The sequence below is a fragment of the Strix aluco genome, chromosome 2 (genome assembly GCF_031877795.1).
Source record: "Strix aluco isolate bStrAlu1 chromosome 2, bStrAlu1.hap1, whole genome shotgun sequence".
Taxonomy (NCBI): Eukaryota; Metazoa; Chordata; class Aves; order Strigiformes; family Strigidae; genus Strix; species Strix aluco.
In genome coordinates, this window is record NC_133932.1 from 135,380,287 (window position 1) to 135,403,614 (window position 23,328).

At 47.5% G+C, this 23,328-nt stretch overlaps 1 protein-coding gene across 2 annotated transcripts; it reads right to left on the reverse strand.

Moving 5' to 3' along the window:
* Nucleotides 1-600: 600 nt before the first annotated feature.
* Nucleotides 601-23,328, reverse strand: LOC141919924 (diacylglycerol O-acyltransferase 2). Of its 2 annotated transcripts, none has more exons than XM_074816506.1 (8): nucleotides 23,210-23,328; nucleotides 15,531-15,650; nucleotides 14,419-14,526; nucleotides 13,484-13,554; nucleotides 6,786-6,990; nucleotides 3,592-3,766; nucleotides 2,833-3,035; nucleotides 601-2,012 (listed from the first exon to the last, which is right to left on the reverse strand). In XM_074816506.1, exons 1-8 carry the CDS (start codon nucleotides 23,247-23,249, stop codon nucleotides 1,858-1,860), a joined length of 1,077 nt encoding a protein of 358 aa, XP_074672607.1. In that variant the 5' UTR covers nucleotides 23,250-23,328; the 3' UTR covers nucleotides 601-1,857. The 2 variants fall into 2 exon arrangements, with proteins under 2 accessions (XP_074672607.1, XP_074672606.1); XM_074816505.1 differs by having other exon boundaries at nucleotides 23,189-23,318.

Here is a 23,328-nt window from a genome sequence, read left to right on the forward strand (position 1 = left end):
TGGCTTTCACCTTGAAGGGCAGCAGTGCCAGCCTGTGAAAGTCAGCCAGCACTGACAGACCACTTCCATAGCTCATAGGCCAGCCCCAGTCCCACAGGCAAGAGGTTAAACCCTCACTTGTTGCTAAAAGAACCCACAGGAACTTTACAGCAACCTGTGCTATTGCTGGAGCATGTTGCACCGCCAGTGGTAGAAGGCCGAGGGCTCTGAGAGGAGCTGGAAGGGCTTCCTCAGCTGAGGACCAGAGATGCAGTCCAGCTCTTTGCGTGCTAGGCAGCAACAAAATCCAAAGTAGTTTGCTGAAAGGAGCACCAGGGCATGAACTTTATCTGCTCAGTAAAGGAGGTCCATAGATGGAGGCTGCCTTAGTTCCTTATACACCAACAGGCAAAAACCCACCCTAAGCCCACAGAGATTTGCTCAGCCTGTCCTGGGTGTCCCATGCAGGGACAATGCAGAGCAGTGTGGGTCTGCTTTTGTACCGACAGACCAGTTCTCTCCCCAGCAAAGCCAAGGCACAGCTGCAGCCACACAAACAATTGCTGGAACATGAACCCAGCCACATACCACTGCAACACCAACGAGACCAAAGCAGCCCACTATTTTTGCCCAAGTTTATTTCTAGAAATTTGTACAAAAATTGATACTCCATAATACAATAGTCTATCAAATATGACAGATGAACATTTGTCTGTAGAGGCAAGATTCCAGGGATGTGAAGTACCATCATCTTGCGTGGAAGAAAGGCACGTTTTGGAGCTCAAAATACACTCAACTGAACCATGAAAAGGCAGGTCAGACATGCAAGTAGTGCAATGTTTCAGGTTTACACATAAAACACATTGTACTCTGAAGAAATCTCACTACAAGCAGCCTTAACATCCACGTAAACATTTTAGAAACACCTAAAAAGCCACTCACTTTAGATCCTATGGGTGAAAAGGCTACTCCTTTACATTCCCTGGACGGAATATTTAAAAGCCATCTTTGGGCAGAAGTTAGTCCTAGCTTTCCCCAAATGCCTTTGTGATTCAAAACACTTCCATGAATAGTCCCACTGCATTTACCCCTACAGGCTACCCTAAGGGTCTGCAACACCGGGGCCACGTGATTGCACCATCCCACCGCTCCTACAACTTGTCCTTGGAGTTTTGTGGCCATGGAGTCCCATATTTCCAGCTCCATGCCTCTGTGCAAGCAGCACCTGGGACAGCCCTGCTTCTAAACTGACATTCAAAATACAAGTGGTGAAGTTACAACCACCAGAGTATCCACCACACTACAGCTCGAGGTCCAGCAGACTCGTAACCTTTGGTTTCCTGCTCCATCCACAGGAGGTGCCACACCGAGGGGTTTGGGAGCCTGCTTGTGCTTTCAGAAGGGCCTTTTCCAAAGCAGAAATGCCCTTGTGCTGTGTAAGCATGTCTCAACATGGCTCTTGGGCAACATGACTGTCATACTGCCATCCCAGTCAAATCAACCTTCCACTTTGATTGAAAACTAGAAGGATCCTGCTCTCCCAAAATAGCTTGCGCTAGTGGGTACAATAGCTGTAGGAATGCTACTAATCCATTGCTGGCAATCCAACAGCATTCTAGGGCAGATTACAAAGGCAATCATTTCCCCCAGCCAAATCTTCACGCAACAGGGTTGTGCTTTTTTGGATAGAAAGACATTTGTAACGGGATTTATCCAAAATAAAGCCTTTTATTTTTAAAAGTGGTCTAGCAATACTTTAAACACTTCCTTGGAGAGACACATACACCCACACATGCTTTCAAGTACACGATGACAGCTTGGACTCCTGGAGAAGATGAGTCAATTCCGAGAGAAGGAGGTGCTGCTGAGCCAGTCCCTTCAGTTGACTTCCAAGACCTCAGTCTCTGGCAGGCCAAATTTGCTCTTATACTTGTCGAACAGTTTGATCAGGGAGTCCACGTATATGCTGTGGTAGAAGTCCACTTCCCTCTGGGACGGGTTATCGATTTTAGGGATGGTGATGGGCTCCCCAACTGATAAAAAGAGGGAAAGATCCACATGTTAGGGTGAACGCTCCAGTACAGCCTGGAGATTTATCCTCCATGGCCACAGGCAGTTCAGCACATCCACCCCGGCATAGCACAGCTTGCCATTATAGCAGGTTTGCCTCATTCTGGCTCATTCTTGCCTCACTCTGGGCTCTGAAGCAAAACTGTCCCACCGCCAGGACCCTCATCCCGTCTGCAGCAACACTCAGATCCGGTTTAGCTACACAAATGCCAGCAGTGCAGAGCCTCTACTGTGCAAGGGGGTTGGGAAGTCCCACTTGCTTCTGTTTACAGAGTGATAAACCCCTCCTCGCTTAACAGGAACCAAGACTAAAAGCTGCACTTCTTGTGTATTCCCCTGCACACACTGACAAAGCAAAAGCAGCATTTTTTTTTTCTCTCCCTCAAAGCCTTGCTGCTTTGGGTTGGAAAGACTTAAAGGGAAATTTTAGCGGTGGCTTTAAGATTCAGCTGTCAGACAGCATCACACTACCAGTCCTAGGAGTGTGGAGGGGCCTGCTGCCTCTCACTTAGCCATCCAAGACCAGAGAAGGGAGCAGCTACAGCACTTTTTCCTCCATAGAGCTCACTTGCAAAACTGGCTGGCAGTAGAGCATGATCAGAGGCTTGTGGCCCATGGAAACTATTCCAGCTCAGTCTCAGCTGTGCTAGAAGGTTTTATATAGAAGGGAAAACAGAGTTTTACAGTCAAGACTCCAAGACCAAGCTAGAGCAGGGCTATGGCATAGGCTCAAGTATGCCACTACCTAGAGAAGCACCCAGCGTGTTTATACCAAGACCTTACCAACAGTAGTGATGGGCTTGGAGTAAGGTAACAGCCCCCAGCTGTTGGAGGAGAAGAGGCCACGGCCATGAAAGATACATGGAGCAAAGCCAATGTGCTTCTGAAACTTCTTCTGAACCCATCTTCCCCAGGAACCCTCCTCGAAGATCACCTGCTCGTACACTTCATTCTCACCAAAGGAGTAGACAGGAACCAAGTCCGCTCTAGAAAGATGGGAAGATGTTAGCACCCCGCATCCCTGGTCTGCAGTCAATACTACAGCATCACACTCACTGCCCTGGACTCTTGCAGGCTGCACATTTGCCAGAGCTTTGTTTTCAGCACACAGTACTGACATCAGTCAGCCAAACTTGACACGATCTAGCAGACACTTTAAGGCATGCAAGAGGACTGTACTGGCCACGGGCCCATGAAACGCTACTCAGTCAGGCCATGAACGTGCTTCCCTCTATTCTCATCTCTGATTTTGGTGGACATCCCATTTCAGACACACGGCATCCCTGGAGATCACGGGCTGCACAGGGGATGCCCCATGCAGGTGATCGACACCTGCCTCTCCCGGGCACCTTCCTACCCTGTCCCCTGCTCAGGGGCAGAAGCCAGAGGACAGGCCCCTGTCGCTGGTGCTCTGGGCATACATCCACACTACACAGCAAGGCTGCAGAAGGGAGAATCCATCCAAGACATCAGCTGCTTCAGGGGAGGAGAGCACCTTTCCTGTGTTAGCAGCACTGCTCTAGTACTGAGGCTGTCTCTTACCCGTGCCGTAGAGCCAGTTTCACAAATCCTTTCCGGTGTCTCAGTGTCACAGAGTTCTTCCCTGGGGTGCAGTTCAGGGACTCCGCTGCCCCTCCGACCACGATGATGATGGCGTTGCCACTGCCGTTCTTGGACAAGATGTAGTCTATGCTGTCGCGGTTCACAGGACATATACCTGCATGTCCAGCAAACAGACACAAGGCTCAAGCTGCAAGATTAAGATCACCCTGAAAACACCACTTGCCATACTTGTACCAAAAACTCTGTGCCTTGATTGCAACTGGACTTGTCCAGCTTCCCTGTGGTCAGAGAGGCTTGGGCGTGGTTTTGGGCAACCTGTTCCTCAACTAAACAAGCAGTTAACAGACCTGGACAGCACTAGACTTGGTCACAGACAAGTTCCACCAGCAGCAGCTCAAAAAGCTGCCCTTAACACAAAAGACTTCAGCAAGCATTTTCTTCTGTGCTTAAAACATTTGCCTTTGGCATCACAAGACATCCTCCCTCCAAGTTCAGGTTGCAGTAGAAGCTGGTTTACCCTTATTGGGGCAGCAAAGCAGTTGTGTTTGATGGATGAGAGTCTAGATTTGACCAGCTCCTCGGCAAAACCAAGCAGTGGAATAGGTTGACCTTTAGGCAGATGCTTTAGTGATACAATAAAATACAGATAAGCCTTTCTGAGGCAGATCTGTTTTGAGTTCATTTTAAAAATAATTTATTTTTCTGAAATAACATGAAGCTCTTGCATGGCAAGAGTGCAATCCTTTGCTGTCCTGGGAAATAATGGATGTATGGGACAGAGTGCTCAGCCAAGCCCATACTCTGAGACAAGTGTCTGGGAAGGTCTTTCCCTCTATCCCATACCAGAAGGGACAGGACTGCACTACCAGTCACAGCACTTCAATATTACAAAGCAATCCCTGCCCTAAAGCACCAATCCCCACTCCAGGGAATCTTACTATCCAGAGCAATGAAAGAGGGTACCTTTAATTCCTACTTTATTGCTCTAAAAACGCTAACAAGTTTGATTCTCTACTCCTGAAACTCATGCTTTCATCCTACCGTTATCGCCAGAGCTTGCTCATGCCTCACATTTTTGGCCAGGATAAGTCAAGGAGAAGCGAGATGCCATCATTTACATTCCCATCCACACAACATGCCCGAGTACTTGAGGTCATTGCACTAGGTAGGGCAGTATTACACAATTTAATTTTAGAAGCTGATTCTGCACATCTCATAGTAGTCCTCACTTGAGCCAAGACCTAAATGATGAAGGAGTCCTGTGGAATTATACAGGGCAAGTCTGCAAGCCTCCATGTGTATCTGGGCTTCAAGGTCACCACCCAATCCCAGCTCCAGACCACAGGGGAGCAGACCTCCCTTGAGGCAGATCAGATGGATTTGAAGATGAAAAACTCATTTCTTTCAGCACAGCTACATCTCTGACCGCATTTCCTCTGAAAGGCTCAGGCTATGCTTGCTGCTCTACAGGACAGACAGAAGCCTTTGTTCTTCTCCCATTCTCCACACCAAGGCTCACTGACTACACAGCCCTGGATAACAGGACAGCACAGATTTGTGTTCAGCCGTTTCACACTTGTGAGCAGGAGATTGCTACTGCTCACAATGCTAGCCACTGAACTTCTTCCTCTACAAAATGCAACGAGACATGCAGACAAGTGGCAGCTGTGCTCTTTAACACATTTACACAGTAGATAGGGTTTTTTGGCCGTTTCCTCATGCCTTAGGGGATGCCTGCTGTAGCTCTAATCTCTAGTAGGCTATAAAACATTGTAATATGCAACAGTCGGTTGTAAACCAACTAAGTATGGGCATTGCACACTAATATTTGGTAGGATTTCACTTGAAGTGGTTCATCCACAAAACAAAGGATCGAGGGAACTATCAGCACTTCAAGTGATGTTAAAGCCTTTGTAGTGACACCCTTAAATGCCAGTACAGGAAAGTGAAGACAAATTATGGCTTTCAGAGAGTTAGCTTTGTCCAAGAGATCAGATTTAAGCAAGACTGGAGGTGTGAAGTACAGAAGCAGCAGAATTTCCCACTGATTTAACCGTAATGCTCAGGGATAGCCAAGCCAGCCCTGTCAGCAGTGATGCTGCTAATGTCTACTCCCATCTTCCTTCTAAACAAGGAGGGAAGCAGCTCTGGCTGGCCACAAGATTTGTCTACCAGTCATCTTGGGCAGATTGAGCTTTTTTTTAAAAATACTAGAAAGGCTGATGCTGCATGAAAAATTTACGGCTAAGTTTACAGACACAACAGACTGGAAATCAGATCCCAACCTCTTGCGTTCTGCTGTCCTGGGGAATTCCCGGATTAGGGGAATTACAGACTTCACACAGCAACTTCCATCTGGTGCGGGAAGACAGAAACCAGCTTGAAATACTGCCCTTCCTAGACAGGAACAAACACCTTTTCTGCACCGGCTCCAGTTGCTTTTCTTCTCCCTCACCAAATTAAGGCAGTCATCTTCAAAACAGTCAAACCTAGCAAGTCAGAGCCAATTACAGCTACTCCTAGCCTCTCCCCAGCCATGAGTCAAGTTCAGCTAAAATACTATATGAAGATACCTGTTTTAAAGTAATTTATTGATGAATTTGTTCCAGGAACAGCAAACAGGGTACTGGACTCTTCAGTTCATGATCTTTAAACATTACTTCCTCATATCTACCTAACCAACAGACATCCTCACTCTGAAAAGGAAGCTCAGGCCATACAAGAACAGGGTTTCTTGAGGCTGTCAACACTGCTTCCTCTACCCAGTCATAAACTACAAGGCCTCCACCATTAAAATAGGGGAATCCATTAGAACAGACCTATTAATGTCATTCAGCAAACTTCTAGCACTGCCTCATCCCTGTGACCCATCTATAGCAATATATGTAGGGAAGGGGCTCTTCTGAGCGGCTGAAACCATGCAGTAGCCCAGATTCTTTACTCTTGGAAGGCACCTAAAAATGGGGTTGCATGAAGAGGGCATCTGTCACCACCACAAGACCCAGATGCGTGACAGCACTTGATAAGAGCGCTACATGAAAGCGACGTTTGTGTGATGCAATCAGAGAGAAGTGGTTACATGAGCTTCTGCCACAGCTTTTCACTTGAAAGAGGGGAAGGCAGCTCAGAGGCAAGGGCATGAGGAGAAGGAACACAGCGTGCCTTGCACTTACCGCCAGACATTAAGTAGTCCCTCAAAATGGGCATCCTGAAGTTCCCAGCCAGGGTAGCAAGGTACGGTCGGATCCCAGGGAACTTCTGGCCGACACCCGTGGCTTCTGTGCTGAAGTTGCAAAAGGCACCCAAGCCCATGATGCCATGGGGATGGTACCCAAAAATGTAATTCCTGGTGGTCAGCAGATTGTGGGTTTTAACCAGCTAGGAAAGAAAAGAGTGACCTCATGTGAAGACAGATATTTTCAGGTAATCATTAAAAATGGAGGGAAAAAAAAGTCAAAGTCCCCAGCTTTTGTCTCTCTTCCCACCAGGGAGAACAGCCTAAGAGCTGAGGGATGGGCTATCCTGGATTTCAGAGGCTGTGGTGAGAGCAGCCACTTCAGTTCCCCCAGCAGAGAGAGCAGAATAAACAGGCTGATCTTAGACATGAGAAGACTGCCAGACAAGCAGCAATTGGGGTTGGGTTGCAGTAACCTGGGCTCTTTGTCTCTCTACTCCCCTCAAAGGTATTCTTGCAAGCCTCTTGCCCAAACCAACCAAGTTCTTCATGGCCCTATAGCCACAGCTACGCCTCCTTCCAGGCCCTGCTCTCACCACATTAGTGGCTCCCATCCCAGTATGAGGGGGGGAAAAAATAAAATCAATGTCCCGTAACAGAAGCAAGTTTGCTTAATACCTGAAAAAAGACCCAACCACTTGATATGCCTACTGGCCACCATCCCAGAGGGAAAACGTGCAGAAGGGTGGCTCACCACTGGAAACTATCCCTCCTTTCAAGAGGTTTTGCTCTGGCCTACATGCCAAAGGGCTAACAAGACACCTCAAGCCAACCACAGCAGCACTCCAATTTCTGCAGGACATGCTCCAGGAGCAGTGGTCATATTGGTTTAGGGTTGTGCAATATTCCTAACCGTTTACTCATCTGTTTGCACAGCACGGACACTCCAAACCTAAGCTCTGCACAGCACAACCCATGCCCGGGTACCACTACTGCCAGAGGATTTTTTTTGACTCTGTTAGCAGTACACAAATGGTCTGAGTAAGCATACAACAGGACTACTGCATCACCCTACATAAAGGGGGACAATTTTTTTTTTTTCCAGGCTGCAACGGTGCCTGGTTTTGCTGGCAGCAACGCCCCAGCAGCTCTCAGACTGGGACCTATAAGCCCCAGTTTCACCTCCAGCATGAGGTGTTGAACAACTGCAGCCCGTTTCTCAAATTGTACATGCAAAGGTCACTGTCAGCTCCTATAGGAAAAAGCGCAGATTTCCAAGACGTCACATCACCATTACGTACCCCACTGTCTTAGCCAAGAAGTGCTTTGGCAGTCAGCAAGTCCATTTTGTTGAATCCTGCTAGAGAGCTGAAGTGCCATTGCGACATGCTGAAGCGGCGTGCCCAGAAATCTGATTCCCTCCTCCCCACGTTCCCACCACTGTCCCCAGATAAGGCTACAGCACTTGCGCTATTTAAGACAGCAGCTGCAATACAGACATGACACAGCAACAGGTTAAGCAAGTTGACTACCCCTCTCCATGCTTTCCTCTAGCTTTGAGGTCACGTCAGGCTCCAGGAAGAGTGCACAGATGCTTGTCGTTGCAGCAGCTCTGTAGAGCCCCCATGGCCTGTGTCACACCAAGACATCTTTTCTCCCCTTTCCCTTCTTGCCCAATTAGTAGATGGCTTTGCTTTCACTCCCCAGGGTCAGAGGGCTGGCCCTTGACCAGTTAGGACAAACAGGGCTCCCAGACTACAGACTGGAAATCACTCTCCAGGAAAGACTGAAGGGCAAAAAGCGCAATTATAGGGTAAGCAACCCCTCCATCTGTCAGCTCTTGCTCGGTCGTAGGACAGACTGAAGGTCTGGTGGCTAGACCAGTGGTAGACCCCTCCTCAGAGCTCTTGTCGGAGCAGGGTGGTGGTTCCCAGGCTCCAAGCCTCATCCTTCACCTGCATCAAGCACAGCTGCATTAAAAGGAAGCTGGCTGAAACAGAGAGCTTGTCCTTCTCTGGAGTATGAGGTGTTTGTGAGCTGAGCTTGGCAGAGCCATGCATCTGCTCTTGAAGACATGCTGTTCTGCCACTGCCAGCCATGGCAAGCACCCTGCTCCAGCCACTCCACAATGTGCAAGGACACCCGGTTCACCTGCAGCCCATTGCTTGCATACCTTGTACAAGCCCCAGCCAAGCAGCAGCCTTATCGCTCTGTGTTTGCTTTCCAAGACCTCCTGTTATGGAGGCAAAGGGTTGGTGATACCCACCACACTCACCCACACCCCTCGCACAAGGAGTGCGGGAGCAAGGCAAAGGGAATGCAGGGAACCAACTCACCTGCGTACCCATGGCGAGGCAGAAGGGCAGCACTGGAGACTCAGTGAGAATCAAGTGCTCACAACAGGGATTTGCAGTCCTATGAAAGCCCGGCTTTCATATATATGTGCTTTTCCCCTGTTTGTCCCACACAGGCTGTCACTGAGGGACAGCTCCCCAGGTTGTTGGTTCACAGAAGGTGAAGATGTCTTCCTCCACCCAAGTCAAGCCAGGGCAGCCACAGACTGCCAGGCATGAGACAGGTTGGTGCCCTTATCTGCAAGTGGTACAGGTCTTCGATCTGATAATGCATAAGCTCAACCCAGGGTCTGACCTGCCAACACCAGAGGCAGAGCCTTCAGGTCTCCCTACATTTCATTTAGAAGCCAGAATTTCTGAAGTGCTGTAATCACTTATTTCTAGTCTCAGGCAAGATCGAAGCTTTCCTTAGGAGGCTGATCACTCACTACTAGTTTTCTTGCATATCCCCTTGACAAGTAAACACTGAGCTGCTGGGCTGCCTTACCAGGTTGGCCCAAGGAACTGCTGTAACTGTCATTCAACAACACTTTTGCAGCTTTCTGAACCTCCAAGAGGTTTTTCCTTTTGATTTCAAGGTCTTCTCCAGTCCCACACAGCCCTCAGCTCCTTGAAGTCTCACTGCTCCCATGATGAGACAAGAGGCAGTGTGTCCCTGCTGCATGTCAGCTGGACCATTACAGTGCTGGGACTGAAGCTGGACCTTCACCCCACTGCACTAACATGCCTGTTCCCAGCTGCTGTCCAAGACCAAACCTGTTTCAGTGGGAGTAAAGGTCCATCCATCTGCTCTAGCAATAATCGATTTCTTCAAACAGATCTAAGACTGCCTACAGAAGCAATAAAGCAGGTCAATGATGGTGAAAAACCCTAGTGTTCAAACCTGAGTGCCAGATATGCCCAAAGAACAGTATTGCCAATTTTATTTGTAGGAGTGGGATGAGTAAGTAGCACATTCAAGTGTGGAGAAAGGGGACTGCAGAGACACTGCTGCTCAGCACCAGGAGCCAGCCAAGGGCAGGATGAAGATGAGTGAAGGTGGGTGCTCAGCCTACCTGCAAGCTGAGCAGCATAGTGACCACAGAAGCATGCAGAAAGCAGAAAATTAGAGCTCATCCTGCAGCACAAGTGAGCATTTAAGCTTGCAAAACAACCAAACAATTGAAATTAGCTCCCTCACACCCAGCAGCACTATGGAAGAAATTCTCTTACATTCCCAGCAATGCAGGCCAGGACCTGAAGACCCCTCCAGCCTCTCAATGCCACCACTACACTCCATCACATACAGGAACCAAATCCTCCATGTCCATTCTGTAGGTCATCTACATCAACAACTAAGGAGAAGCTTTGCCAGGAAGCCAGCCAAGTCAGAGTGCAAGACAAAACACTGCAAGAAAGTCACTGTCTCGCAACAGTCCCTGCTCTGGCACACTGCCGACTCTCCCATCTCAGCAGGAGATGGAGAAGGTCTCGCTGCACACATCTGAAATGCTCATTGCTTGATAAAGGTGAGCCAAAGGTCTGCAGTCCTCACTATCTGAAGCGCTATTGCCTGCGGAGATAAGCAGTAGCTGTGCTCACATGCTCAGGGGATGGCTTCTTTACCTAAACAAGACCTTTAGATTGTGGCACTCCCCCCATGACACCCCCAGATCAGCAGGATGTGCTCGGGAGGCTGCCGGGACCCTGCCTGCCTCTGGAGCAGTGGGGCTGAGCCCAGCCAGGCCCACAGCACCACACTCACCCTGCCAAGAGCTTGGGCTTTACCTGCCAGCTCAGCACCAGGATTTAGCTCACTGGCAGCTTCCTCAGTGGGTTCACGCACTGCTTATCTTAAAGCACTATTTTGCAAGGCCAGTCACTAAGCAGCAGACAAACTTAAGCTTCTAGTGCCCTAAAATAGCTTATTACTGTCAGAGCAGCTGCACAAAGCCCCAGTGGATGTGGACAACCTCTGCTCATGCTGAGGAATTCAGCCAGATTCAGGCTGGTTCTCAAATCCACCTGGTATTACAAAACACAACCTGGTATCTCCAGCTACAGGTACAACAGTCCTACTTCTGTTTCAGGATGGGGGGCACTGCTGGCTCAGGTGGAGACCAAGCATAGTCATCATAAAAACGTCAGAGCCAAGCCTGCTTCTCACGCAGCTACTCTGCTAAAGCCAGCCTGCTGCCAGCAGGTAGAGCTGTAGAAGAATGCAGCAGATCTAGCCACAAGTTCTAACACAGAGCTTTGTCAGAGGTCGATGCTGGTGGTGTTTCAGGCTGGCCAGATCCAGCCTGCATCCTGAGCTCACGCCAGCTTGGTACAAGTAAACCTTGGCCTTTAGATCTGCAGCCACTGAGGAGCTTGCCAAAGCCAAGTTTAGCATTACAAGTGCCACTGCTAAGGCTGTCACTGCTGTGATCTGCCCTTGTGGTGCTCATGGCACAGGATGGGGTGCAGCAGATGACCACCCCTACAAACCATGAGCCAGGGAGACAAACCAACCCCTGCTAAGCCATTACACAGACAGCTCAGGATCCAGTCAAGGGGAATTCTGCAGGCAGATTGAAAGAAGTGGCCATCTCTAGACCAGCCTCCCTCTTGACTGAAGACAGGTAAATAGCTTATTCAAGGAGTTCCCATGCTCTTAGCAAGTTCAAGCCCAAGCCATTCTGGCAGTTGGTACCACTCCTTACGAGAAATTATATTCATGCCCATAATTGCAGACAACCAGCTCCAGCATCTCACAGCCCCATGATCCCTGTAGCAGGTCTTTAGCACCATGCAGCCAGCTGGCTGTTCCCCCACGTTATCCCACAGCTGCCAGCCCTCATGTGCTACATTTGCATATCATTTCCCTGTGGGCTCCATAAGCCTTGCACAACTCTACCCCTTCAGTAACAAAGGAATTACAGCCATAAGATTCTTGCAAATGGACTATGTGAGCTAGCAAGTATTTACCTAAAAGAGCAGAAGTTCAGTTTATCTCCCCGATCTCACCTCTAAACCTACCTGAATAACCCAACTATTTGGCAAACTTCTAATATCTACAGTGGATCTGACCTGCATGGCTGGTGCAGAGTACGTCTCCACGAGGACAGGGGCTAAATACACCATCAAAGGAGTGGTGAAACAAGGAGACCAGCCCATTACTGGGGACCCTCTTGAACCAAGTCCCTTGGGGGACCTCTCCCATTTTAGCCTCAGCAATATCAAGGCAGCAGGGTTTGTTGCAGTACTGAAGACTTGGTACTAGAGGACAACTCATCCTTCAACACTAGAACATGATCTGTTCTCCATTAGCTATGACACCTGGGTTGACCAGCCACTTGCAGCCTGTGCAGTTGTAGTGTGTTTTTCCATGGAGACCTACATTTGCCAAGAATTACCTGATAATAACAGCAAGAATGTGGCAAGTGTTCACCAGCAGCATGTTCAGGCACCCTGAGAGTTCAAGTGACTTTGCAAAGGAGAAATCTAGTCTACACCACTTTGGCTTCCTACTGGAATTGGATTCCTTACTGCTTCTGAGGCTGGACTATCTTAGGGCAGGGTGGGTCATCAAAAGCCATGGCAAGGTCCCTCCATTTTGCTCAGGCTGAATAAAACTTGCCAACAGCCTTACATAATAGTCCTTTCAACTGTGTGTCCTTCCAAAGAGGATCAAGTTCCCTCCTAGCTGAATTTGGCCCCTGCTCCCTTCCAAGTCCTTCAGCTAATTCTGCAGGCCCCAGAGCAGACTGGCAGCCCTGTCCTCTGTCTGCAACACCTGAATTAGCAGGGAAAATACAAGCATACAGTGAGCAAGTTACAAGCTGGAGATCTGGAGCTATTCCCACTGCTGGAAACCCCCCTTCCCCAAAGCAGATAGACTTCAGAGCCTATTCCACTGCTCCCTGTGAAGTGGCAGGACTTCTGGTGCACAGGGTTCCCAGCGATTCCCACCCAATATACCACTGCCCTAGGGCGTAACTGGAAAACAGACCAAAACTGAACTAGATTTACAACAGGGGAACACAGGGAGGGTTAGGCACAACACAGGACTGCTGCAGCACAGAAGAGAACTTGAAGGGGTGAAGAGGGAGCCTTATTGCTACACGGCAGATCGCCTCAAGAAGTCTGGTGATAAGCAGCAGCTTCTACAAATCGTGATACCATCACTGGTGATACACTTCAGAGTTTAGAACCACAGCTACTCCAAGCAGTAGTATGGCAATGGTAAGCCAGCCACATCCTGCTTACAGTTCAGTATCACGATAGACAGATGAGTGTAGCTACAGCATCTCCACAGGGGTTATTTCCCATCAGTCTAAAACAGTTAAGTCCCAATGCATAGAGTTAAACTGTTACTTACTCTTATTGGAAAATAATCCCTGAAGTACCTCCATATAGTCCAGTTTCTCACCCACTGGGATCTTCTTCCACCTGGAGAAAAAAACCTGACATGTTTTTAAAGCTCTTTCCACATGGGTGCCCAAAAAGCCTAGAGGGCTCCAGATTCTTGATTTCTCTAGTGACACAGCAAACTATTTCATTCCTCTAAGTGGGACACCTGCATCTTTCACTAAAATCAGGTGAAACCAGCCATGCTCAGGACTCCAGGGTACTTCCAGCTAATTAAGGTCTGACTACAAATTCAGCATAGGATCTGACTAGATAATCTGCTGTAGCTGGGCAATGGACAATTCAAGGTAGAAACAGCTCAGTGGTAACCTCACATTCATCCTTTGGGAAAGGCCAAAATCCTGGATGATTCCAGGGCCTTGAAGCAACAGAGAATTGTGCTCATCTGGCTACGAAAGCAGTTGCCATCAAAGCTCACTGCCATTGCTGTAGTGGGTTCTCAGAGTTGCAGTCTACAGGGTGGTCTCTAAATTAAAGTTTCCTGCTTTATTTGCAGCAACACTGACTCTGTAGGAGAGCCACATCTTAATAGTCACACCATAATCTGAACCCTGCAAGAGCTGGAGAGGACAGCAGCATCTTGAATCTTTACGTAGATCTTTGACCTACAGGAAGACCCTCAGCTTAATAAATATGTTGCCAAAAGCCACTGATGGCATGATATTAGCAAATGTGATTTTGTATTACCCTCAGCATCAATAAAACCTGCAGCCACTGCTTATGCTGAGAGCTGACATTTGTACGCTTCACTGAGTAATGCTTTTGGTCAGTGATCCAGCCGAGTTCCACTGAGAAGGGAAGTCACCCATTACAAGGAAGTGCTTCTTGGTCCAAATATGAGGAGAGGGACACCTAAACAGTTAGGATCCATTCCGCAATCTTTACCTTTCTTTGGTGTATTCCAGTCAAATACCAGCCAGGCTAAATATAGAGCAGCAATCACCCAGCAATCTGTGCACAGTATGTACATGAGGATTAAAGTGCAAGCAACACCTGGATAGGGCCAAGAAAGAAGAAAACAAGGTTGTATCAGGTTTTGGTCTTCATTTACACTTGTATTAGGAGACCCTTGCCTTTTGACCCTTCTCTACTGAAGCCTTAGTCTCAACCCAATGTCATTAAACCTCAATCAAATCGGATTTAGCTAAAAACCCCTTATGTAGGGCTGACACAGCTTCCTCTAAAGCTACCTGCTTTAAAGTACCTCAACCTCCCCTTCATGCTTTCTCCAGTTCTCTCTTCTAGAATATCTCCAGGTAGGGCAGCTGCTTCACCAGGCAAGAGCAAGACTTCATGAGCATCAAGATTTCTGTGTCCCACACCAAAAAGGCTTCTTCCACAGCTACACAAACCTGCCATACATTACACCAGCCGCCCCACCAGGGTGCCAGAGATCCCACCCACAAACTATGTTGCCATTTTAGCAAAAACTAAATTGGGAAGAAACAGTGAGACTTTCTTGACTGACTGCAATCAGAGTCTTTCTCCAGTTTAATTAACAATACTATGGAGCAGAGCAGCCTGAGGCTTCACATAACACAAGCACCCAGAGACAAGCAGTCTTTACTATTTTACTGGTCTAACACAAACACTTGGTGCCCATCTCTGGTACCTCTTGGAAGGAGACCAAGCCAAGAGGAAGGCACTCCTGTTGCCATCAGTTGCATCAGTTCCCAGCTGTTTCTAAGAAATTTCTTCTCTGCGGACATTCACAAAAAAAAAGATTTCCAGTTGCTTCAGTCTTATTTGTATGGTAGACACGGACAGGAGCTAAACATCATTAGGTTCTGCCATAGCTCCAATGTTTCCTAGAGCCTGGTAAAGGCATTTCTTGCCAAAATATCCAAGTATGCGAGCATGCTTTACAATATCCACACACCCCAAGGAACTGTCCTGCTGCAATACACATCCAGTAATTCATGCTTATGTAAATGTTAACATGCTTCCAGAACTGAGGCAAAAAAAACTTTGCTTTAGGCCAAAAAAGTGTTACTTGCCCATGATAAGGAAAGTGAGAACCCATTGCAGCACAGAGATGATCTGGAGTTGTTTCTCTACTTTGGATTTAGACAGCCAAAACAAATCCTGCAGAGCAGAAAGAATGTTCGATCCTGTGCCTAAGAAAAATAAAAAGAAATAAAGTTACATTTGCACACCAAGTGAAGCTAATATTTTCCTTTCAAATAGGAGTTTTTAAATCAATGTTCAATCAGTTTGCTTTTAGAGCAAGGTTTGTCCAAGGCTAATATTTCCCACGGAGTTTAAGCATCCTGGAAGGGGAAGGGTTGCTGCCTGCAAACATCCAGCTGTTTTGGGGATACAGGAGGGGATTAATGGGTAACACCAGCTCCCACCTGAGCAAGCCTCTGTTCACTGAGCCATAAGAGTGCAGAGGACATTAACACATGGTCCTAACACATGCCCCCACTTCAAACTGCCAATTCCTGGAAGTGGTATTTGACAACAGGGAAACCCTTGAGTTCACCTAAGACAAAAATCAGCTGTCCCAAGCCACAGGTGAGCACACACGAGGCTGTGGCCTGAGCTCCTGCTCACCCACCCTTCACCAGGTCTGATGCAGAACTCCTACGTGCGTGTTCAAGGAAAGCTCTGCACTCCAGCCTTACACAACTCAGCTCAAGGGCTGGTTGAGCAACAGCTCAACCCCTGACACCAGGGATCCACAGCTCCAAGGGTAAGGAAAACTATCACAGTGTTTCTAAAGCAGTAAATGAGGAAGGAAGGAGTTGAAAGACACTCTTAGAAGCCTAAGCTATTCGAGTGGGGAGAGACCTAAATAAAATACTGAAGTGAAAGACTTGATTTCTATATGAGGAACCACCCACTGCAGCATTTGCTGATATGCTCAACAACCTCAAGAAAGAAGCACTTGCAAGTGCTTCTTCCTTCACTTCTCTTTATTAAATTATTTCACAAGCACAATAATAACTGGCTAAAATGCAAATCAAGCTGCTGGCCTATGGACAGTCCAGGAGATGTGTTTACATATTTTCTTTTCTGTTCAAGGATCAACTTGTTATTAGAAGGGATGCAATGCTGCTAAGCAGCTATGATACCAAATGGGTGGTGAGACCATAGCAAGTGCTCGTGCTTAGTCAGATGAAAGTTTCATGCAGAATAACCTCTTCTCTAGACAGAGAGGTCTATAGATATAGATAAGATCCATCTTCTCTAGATAGAGAGAAGATATAGCTGTGGCAGTTTCTACAAAGCAGGTTTCACTAATGCATCCTTTAAAGATGTGAAGCATCTCTGCAGTCTTTGCTAACTGTTGCCCTTGCTGACAGTCCAGGCAATAGGATTCATGCACAGTAGCTGCACCTGCAGAACTGCTGTATTAGTTTTGCAGCTTTTTGCTGACCCTCTATAAATCCTATTTAATGTTGAGCCTGTCCATGGTCCCTACACTGACAGCTACATGCCTCCCTGAGCATTTTCTGCTAGTAAAAGGCATCAACAGGGAGCCACAGCAGACCCTGCAGCCTAAATCTAGAGCCAGCCCATCCAGCTCAGACCCTTGGCTCTGCTTAATCTACATTGACTGAGCAATCCTACCAATGGGTTGGGCATTAACTACACCGAGCAGACCAAGTTTTGCTCAAGGATGGATCATGTCACTGCAACTGCCAGTAAACTGAGACCTCCAGCACCAATCCAGTCTGAAGCAGCAGCTAGAGTTGTGGGCAGCTCTTTACAAAATAAGATAGTACAGTGTTAAGAGTGAATTCAGCAAGTATCGCTCCCATTTGAGACGAGACAGGAGAATGTGTTGAGTTAAACTGTCACCATGCACTGATTTGCAACACTAGAGTACCTAAGCAGGAAGACTCGGAAATCCCATGCTCATCTCTTCACATTTGGCAGTAAATCCCCAAATTTGGGGTGTGATAAACTCCACCCCCTTTTTTTACAAAGTCATAGTCACCTAAGGGTAAGAGAAATCCGTCATTCCTGCTGAGGGGCCACAGCCTAGAGACAGCCTCTATGCAGCTCGAGGAGTTTGCTGTCCCAAAAACCTGCCTTACAGAATGTCCCATGGACAGACCTTATGGGTCTGAGGACTACTAGATCCTAGTTTAAAAGGAAACTTTTAGCAATGGTGGTGTCACTGGCCTCAAAATAAACCAAAAGTCTTAGAGATAATTTGTGATCCATAATAAAAGCCCAGCCCCATGTAATTCATCCTTCCAGCACCTGCACTTACACTACCAAAACATCTTTGGATTGATGAACCCAACACTCCAGCCTTGGATCAGCTAAATCCCTATCCTCTTCACCCGAAGAGAGCAACTGTTATCCCTCCAGATGAGAATTTGTACTTCAGCATTTTCTAGATGCTTTAACAAATTGTCGGCATTGCTAGCCCTGTAAATAGACCAGCATTGAGTAGCATAAGTCAGCTTGTTTCCAGAACTACCTTAAGCTTTTTGTGACAACATTCAACTCCTGCAGAAAGAGGGAAGGCACACGTTTGGCAGACAGCTCTGGGCAGGCAGCTGAGCACCTGCCCTTGGACAAGTGGTGTCCTGGGTCAGTTATTTGCTGAAAGCAAAAACATCCTTCACAGAGATCAAGATTCCCAACACCAGAAAAGCCAGTAGTTACCATGGGCTGAATAACATTTAATCCCCAGTTAAGAATGTAAAAGGAGTCCAGTGGCAATAGAAAGGACTGTGGGAAGAGGCAGAGAGCATCTGCCTGTGCATGGTCTACCTTTGCACCAACAACCTGCATGCTCCAGATGGACCCAGTGCATCAACTGCAGGCTGGGCAATTACAAATTTTAGTGCCAAAACAGCCATTTCCAGCCAGTCCTGAGCTTGCTGTTCATCATGTCAGACTTAACGCCTTATGTATTCAACCCTCCACACAAGCCTTGCTTCCTTTCTCCCTCAGCTGTGGTAGCCACAAGGCATTTTTGAGAAGATCCTCCATGCTCTGGAGAACAAGGCTGGCTACTGGTGAGAGCAGAACAACTCTGACAAAACAGAAATCTGTTTGGGGGACTCAACCACAGCAGAATAATCCAACTGGGTTCAGGTTTTTTAAAGAAACCCCTTCCTTTTAAGGGCTCACCTGTAGGCCCACACCAAGCATCATTCACATATTTAAAACCTGAATGAGAATTAAGCATAGGAAAGGCAATTTCTCTAACTTCCAGGAAACACGTTAGCCTGATAAACAAGTTTAATAAGACCCATTAGACACAGTATGATTAATTTTGAGATGAAGAATACTGTATACCCCAGCCTTTGGTATACATTTTTTATCAGTCTTTCCCAAGAAAGTATTTTGAATCCTGGAGAAACACAGGCCTCCATCTTCTACTGCTTATCCTGATCTGGCCACCCAGTGCAGCCCCTGGAATGTTTTCCAGGGCACCTGTTTCAGAATGGAACAGCCCAACTGTTTGGGGTCACAACCCTTAGCAACCCATGTCTACACAGCAGAGATCTTAGCAACAGCTTTCCTGGTCTCCGACGAGGTCCTGAGCCCCTCTGCAGCTCATGCCCTGGCGTGTTTATTCCCTGCACAAAGCCATGCATGGCTCTCAAGGATGCTACTTGTCAAGACAGAGTAGTGACTTCTCCAGGAGACCTCGTTGCTGCTCAGTGATAGCAGCTATCTGCAGCCTTCCAAGGAAGCTCAGAGACATTAGCCAGCTGTCCCTCAACTGGTGATGGGTTTACTACACTTATTTAATTCCAGCAACTATCAAATGCAGGAGATGTTACCAAGGAGATCCTGGAGCCAATGAAGGGTTTGACCAAGCATCTGTCTCATGCCTGCAACACAGACTCAGCTAGGGACAGCATATGGTGCAGTTCCAGCACAGTTTATTTCGTATAAAGTGCTCAAACACCATGATTTATCAAGGCAGAACCAAAGGTCCCAGGAGTGGAAGTAAACAGGACTTGACACTTGGGCACCAGAAAACCCAATCAACAGCATTTAATTAAGAAGCAGCCAAATAAATTAGCTGAGAGGAAGTACAAGTGTTACAGATAGTTAAAAATATACTGAAAGCTTGTTAAAACCAAGCTTCATCTGCTGCCTTTTCAAAACAATTAGCATGCTAATTCTTGGACAAGAATTATACTGCGTCACACAGCTTATTCAGAGAAAACCAAATTAGATCCTCCAAAGCAGAAGGTGCAAATGAACAATTTGTGCTACATATTTGGCAGAGAAGCTGACACTGGAGGCGTAACAAAGCTAGATTAGATAAACAGACCAATACGAGGATACTTGTGAGGACCCAGCCTCCCATACAAGAGCAGGAGTCTGCACAGCAAGTTGCTACATCAAATGTGACATCTGTAAAACCCCTCGAGCAACACAAGTTATTCAGTGTTTTAGATTTACTCAGATGCCCCCGCTGCAGAGCCCAAGCTCTCACCACCTCCAGCTTTGTTGTTAGTGGTACTAGATAGTGAATAATTTGTTAGAGAATAATAAATTACCAGTGTGGGGTATACTTATCCTGCCATGCACACAGCTGTGTAGCAGTTTGCTCATACCCCAGGAGACTACTCAATAATCCCACATTATCTGCAGTATAGAATGCCTGTGACTGGAGGTCAACAACATAGTTAACAGGAACATGTGACAACATTTATTTCAGCCCCTTTAGAAAAGAGCTGGGATTCTGCACAGCAAATAAACAAATTTCTTATGACATTTATCTCATGTTGTATCTACATTTACTCACAGCACTGACCTTGGCCTTCAGTCTCAACAGTCACAGCTGTATGTGGGTTAAAGTGATACAACCATGAGGGTAGACCCAGCTGCCCTAGACCAGCAAACAATTTTAGATTTAATTCAGCAAGACTTAATATCTTTAGACAAGAGAAAGGGAACCATCCTACTACATCTCATCAGTGTGGCCAGGAGAGGCATGTAGGAGCTCTGGAAGAAGGGCTCAGCCATGAGCAAGTCCAGACCTCCACCTCCCAGGCAGTTTTGTCAAGAAAAGACACCACACTACAGCTAGCAGTGATGCTAAACAGAACAGGAGCCCCCAGGCACCCCCCCACCCCCTGCAAAGTAGAAATGAGGTCTGCCAAACCTCAGGTGCAGCTTAAGACTAACCCCAAGGTAAAGTTAAGCAAAATAATCTTCCGCACCCCAAACTTCTGTAAGATGAAACAAGATTAGACAAGATACTTCAGCAAAGGACAACCCGTGAGTGCCCTGGCCACACTAGCATCCTTCCTCAGGAGAGTGGAGCAGGGCCTTGCTGCTCTGCCAAACACAAGGAAGAACGTGCCTGGACAGCCTACAGCCAAAGTGGGGCAGGTCAAGATGAGGAGATGACAACCCCGCTACCCAAAGGGTCTCAAAGCATCATCCAACTCGAGGCATTGGTCCAAGGTCTGCTCTGATTTTTGCAGTACTGGGATGGGATCCAAGAAAGTTCCCCTACATACACACAGGGATGGATAGAGGCAGATGACTGCACCTTTTTTTGCTTGTTTTCAAATAGGATCAGACTTTCAGCCAAATTCACAAGCACTGGGACAAGGCCAGATGCCAGGCAAGCACAAAGACTAAAGATTAAAGGACAGCATGAGCCACTCAGACTCTCACCTCACAAAAGTCAACCCTTTGCACAGGCAAGATGCTTGGAAAAGACATTCAGGGAGGTAGAAAAAAGTCTAGTGGGCTTGTTGTAAATATGCTATGCAGCAGGGGGAGTTGCCTAACCTGATCAAGCAGTATGTGAGATCCTGTGCATAAACTGCTGTACCACATCACCTCTGCCCATCTTTGATCTGCAGGGTCCCACGTCATCATCCCCAAAGCCCAGCCTGAGTCTGAGCTCCTCTGGCAGACATCTGGCTTTTGCTCTGAACAGGCAGGCTTTGAAGCTGGTCCTGCGCTTTGTTGCCCATGGCAGGCTACAGAACTGGCAAGGGGTTGCGTTGGTGGATGCTGCAGTCGCCAAGGCAACATCTCCCATCTCCCCAGGCAGAAGCACATTAAGAAATGAGTAAGAAAGCACAAATATCACTGCAGGACCCCCACGAGGTGCCTCAGAGGAAAACTGACCCAAGGAGAGTTAAGACAGCTTTCCATCACTAAGCAGGATTATCTAGAGATGAGGCCAATCACTGTCCCTAAACCACACTCCCATTTTGAATTATGCACGTGTCCTAGATCCATCATTAAGATGGCAGTGCCAACAAGGTGGCCACTGAGGTCTCAGGTCAACCCTACATATTTTATAGGTCTCCTGAATGATTTATTCCCTGTACTTGGCTTGCAGTTAACTCTCAATTTAACAGTTCACATGCCTTTAATTCAAATGACCTCTCTCAACTCAAAATATCACTTGTCTTCTGCCAATTGTATAAGCAACCTGAGTTACTTTAAGGACCAGATCTGAGCATGGGAAACATGCAGATATTTTCCCCCCATCAGTTCACAACTGATCTATCTCCCATATCGGCTGGTGCCACATCTTTCTGACAGATACAGACACCAGCAGCTCTACGTGCAGGACACAGTGCAAAAGCAAGAGCTTAGGGGTTAATTCACCAGGTTCAGGTCCTCATAGCTCTGCTAATGATTTGCTTAATCAACAAGCCATTTCACAGGTCTCTTCATCCCAGAAGGAATTAGCAGTTTACTTTTTCAGGGCAGAAAGCCTTTTGCAACACAGAGCTATGACTCAAGGACCCTCGCAAGGCACAGGGTAAATTGATGTCCAAGTGCATTTTCCTGCAAAGTCCCCACTATTTGACATTTCTCTAGACAAATACTCTTGCAGGAGGGGTACAAGGCTCTATCAAACAAAATATTTAGCCTTGTTGAATTTATTCCTGCAAGATCCCTAGAGCTGCTTTTACAAGCACGCAAGGGAGCTTGCAGTTTGGGATTTCCTATGTCTCTCCAACATCTTTAACCTACATGTTTCAGCCTGCAGCAAGAAGAATTCAGCTTCTGCAGCAGCTCTACCCATGATAAGTGTCAGCCACCGACACCCAACCTGCTCGATGAGGAAGTGACTTACCAGCACCGAGGGTTATAAAAGCAAACTTGGCTGTGCTTCCTACCATAAAACCTTGCTTTCACACTGAATCTTCAACTCCCCATTACAAAGCAACAACAAATAGCAATGCTTTTTTTTAATTTTTCCCTCCCCTGCTGATGTAGGTGTGGGGAACACAACAAAAGCCTGCAACAGCGAGTTTTACCAGCCACGCAGTGCTGATAAAACTGCTACACTTTCCTTCCCACCATCACAAGGAGGGGAAAAAAAAAAGGCTCACTGCTAAGCAAGTGCCACAGCCCCACATTTTGCCAGGGTGCAAACTCACTTAGATAAGCCAGAGCGCTTTACAACAGCTTCAGGAAAGCAGCCCCGACCCTCCAAGCTCGCTAAAAAGCAAAACCTGCGCAGAGAGCTGTAATCCTCAGCCCTAAGAAAAGCTGCAGCCAGCCTCCCCGCCATTGCACGTTGCTTTTTTTTCCCCCGCTTCTTGCCCTTCTTAAACAACCACTCCTGCAGGCAGGAAGAAGAAGGGGGATATAATAAATAAAGCCGAGCGTTTCGGTGCTGCTTCCACCCCACCCCTTGGACCGTCGGGATGCTGCTCCCCCACCGCAGCATCCTCCCGGCACCCACCTCTACCCCCCACCCCGGTACCTCGCAGCACCCCAGAGTAGGCAGCGATGATGGTCTTCATTGCGGAGGGGGGGACGGGGGGGTGTCAGGTCCCGGCCAGGGCCATGGGATGGAGAACAGGACCCCGCTCCGGTACAGCC

Excerpts from the sequence above, each read along its gene's own strand:
- LOC141919924 (XM_074816505.1), bottom strand. The coding sequence starts at position 23,249 with ATGAAGACCATCATCGCTGCCTACTCTGGGGTGCTGCGAGGTACCGGG. Across the intron at positions 6,991-13,483 it reads GGGATTATTTTCCAATAAGA|CTGGTTAAAACCCACAATCT; the intron begins GTAAGTAACAGT and ends TTTCTTTCCTAG. Across the intron at positions 3,767-6,785 it reads GGACTACTTAATGTCTGGCG|GTATATGTCCTGTGAACCGC; the intron begins GTAAGTGCAAGG and ends CTGGACATGCAG.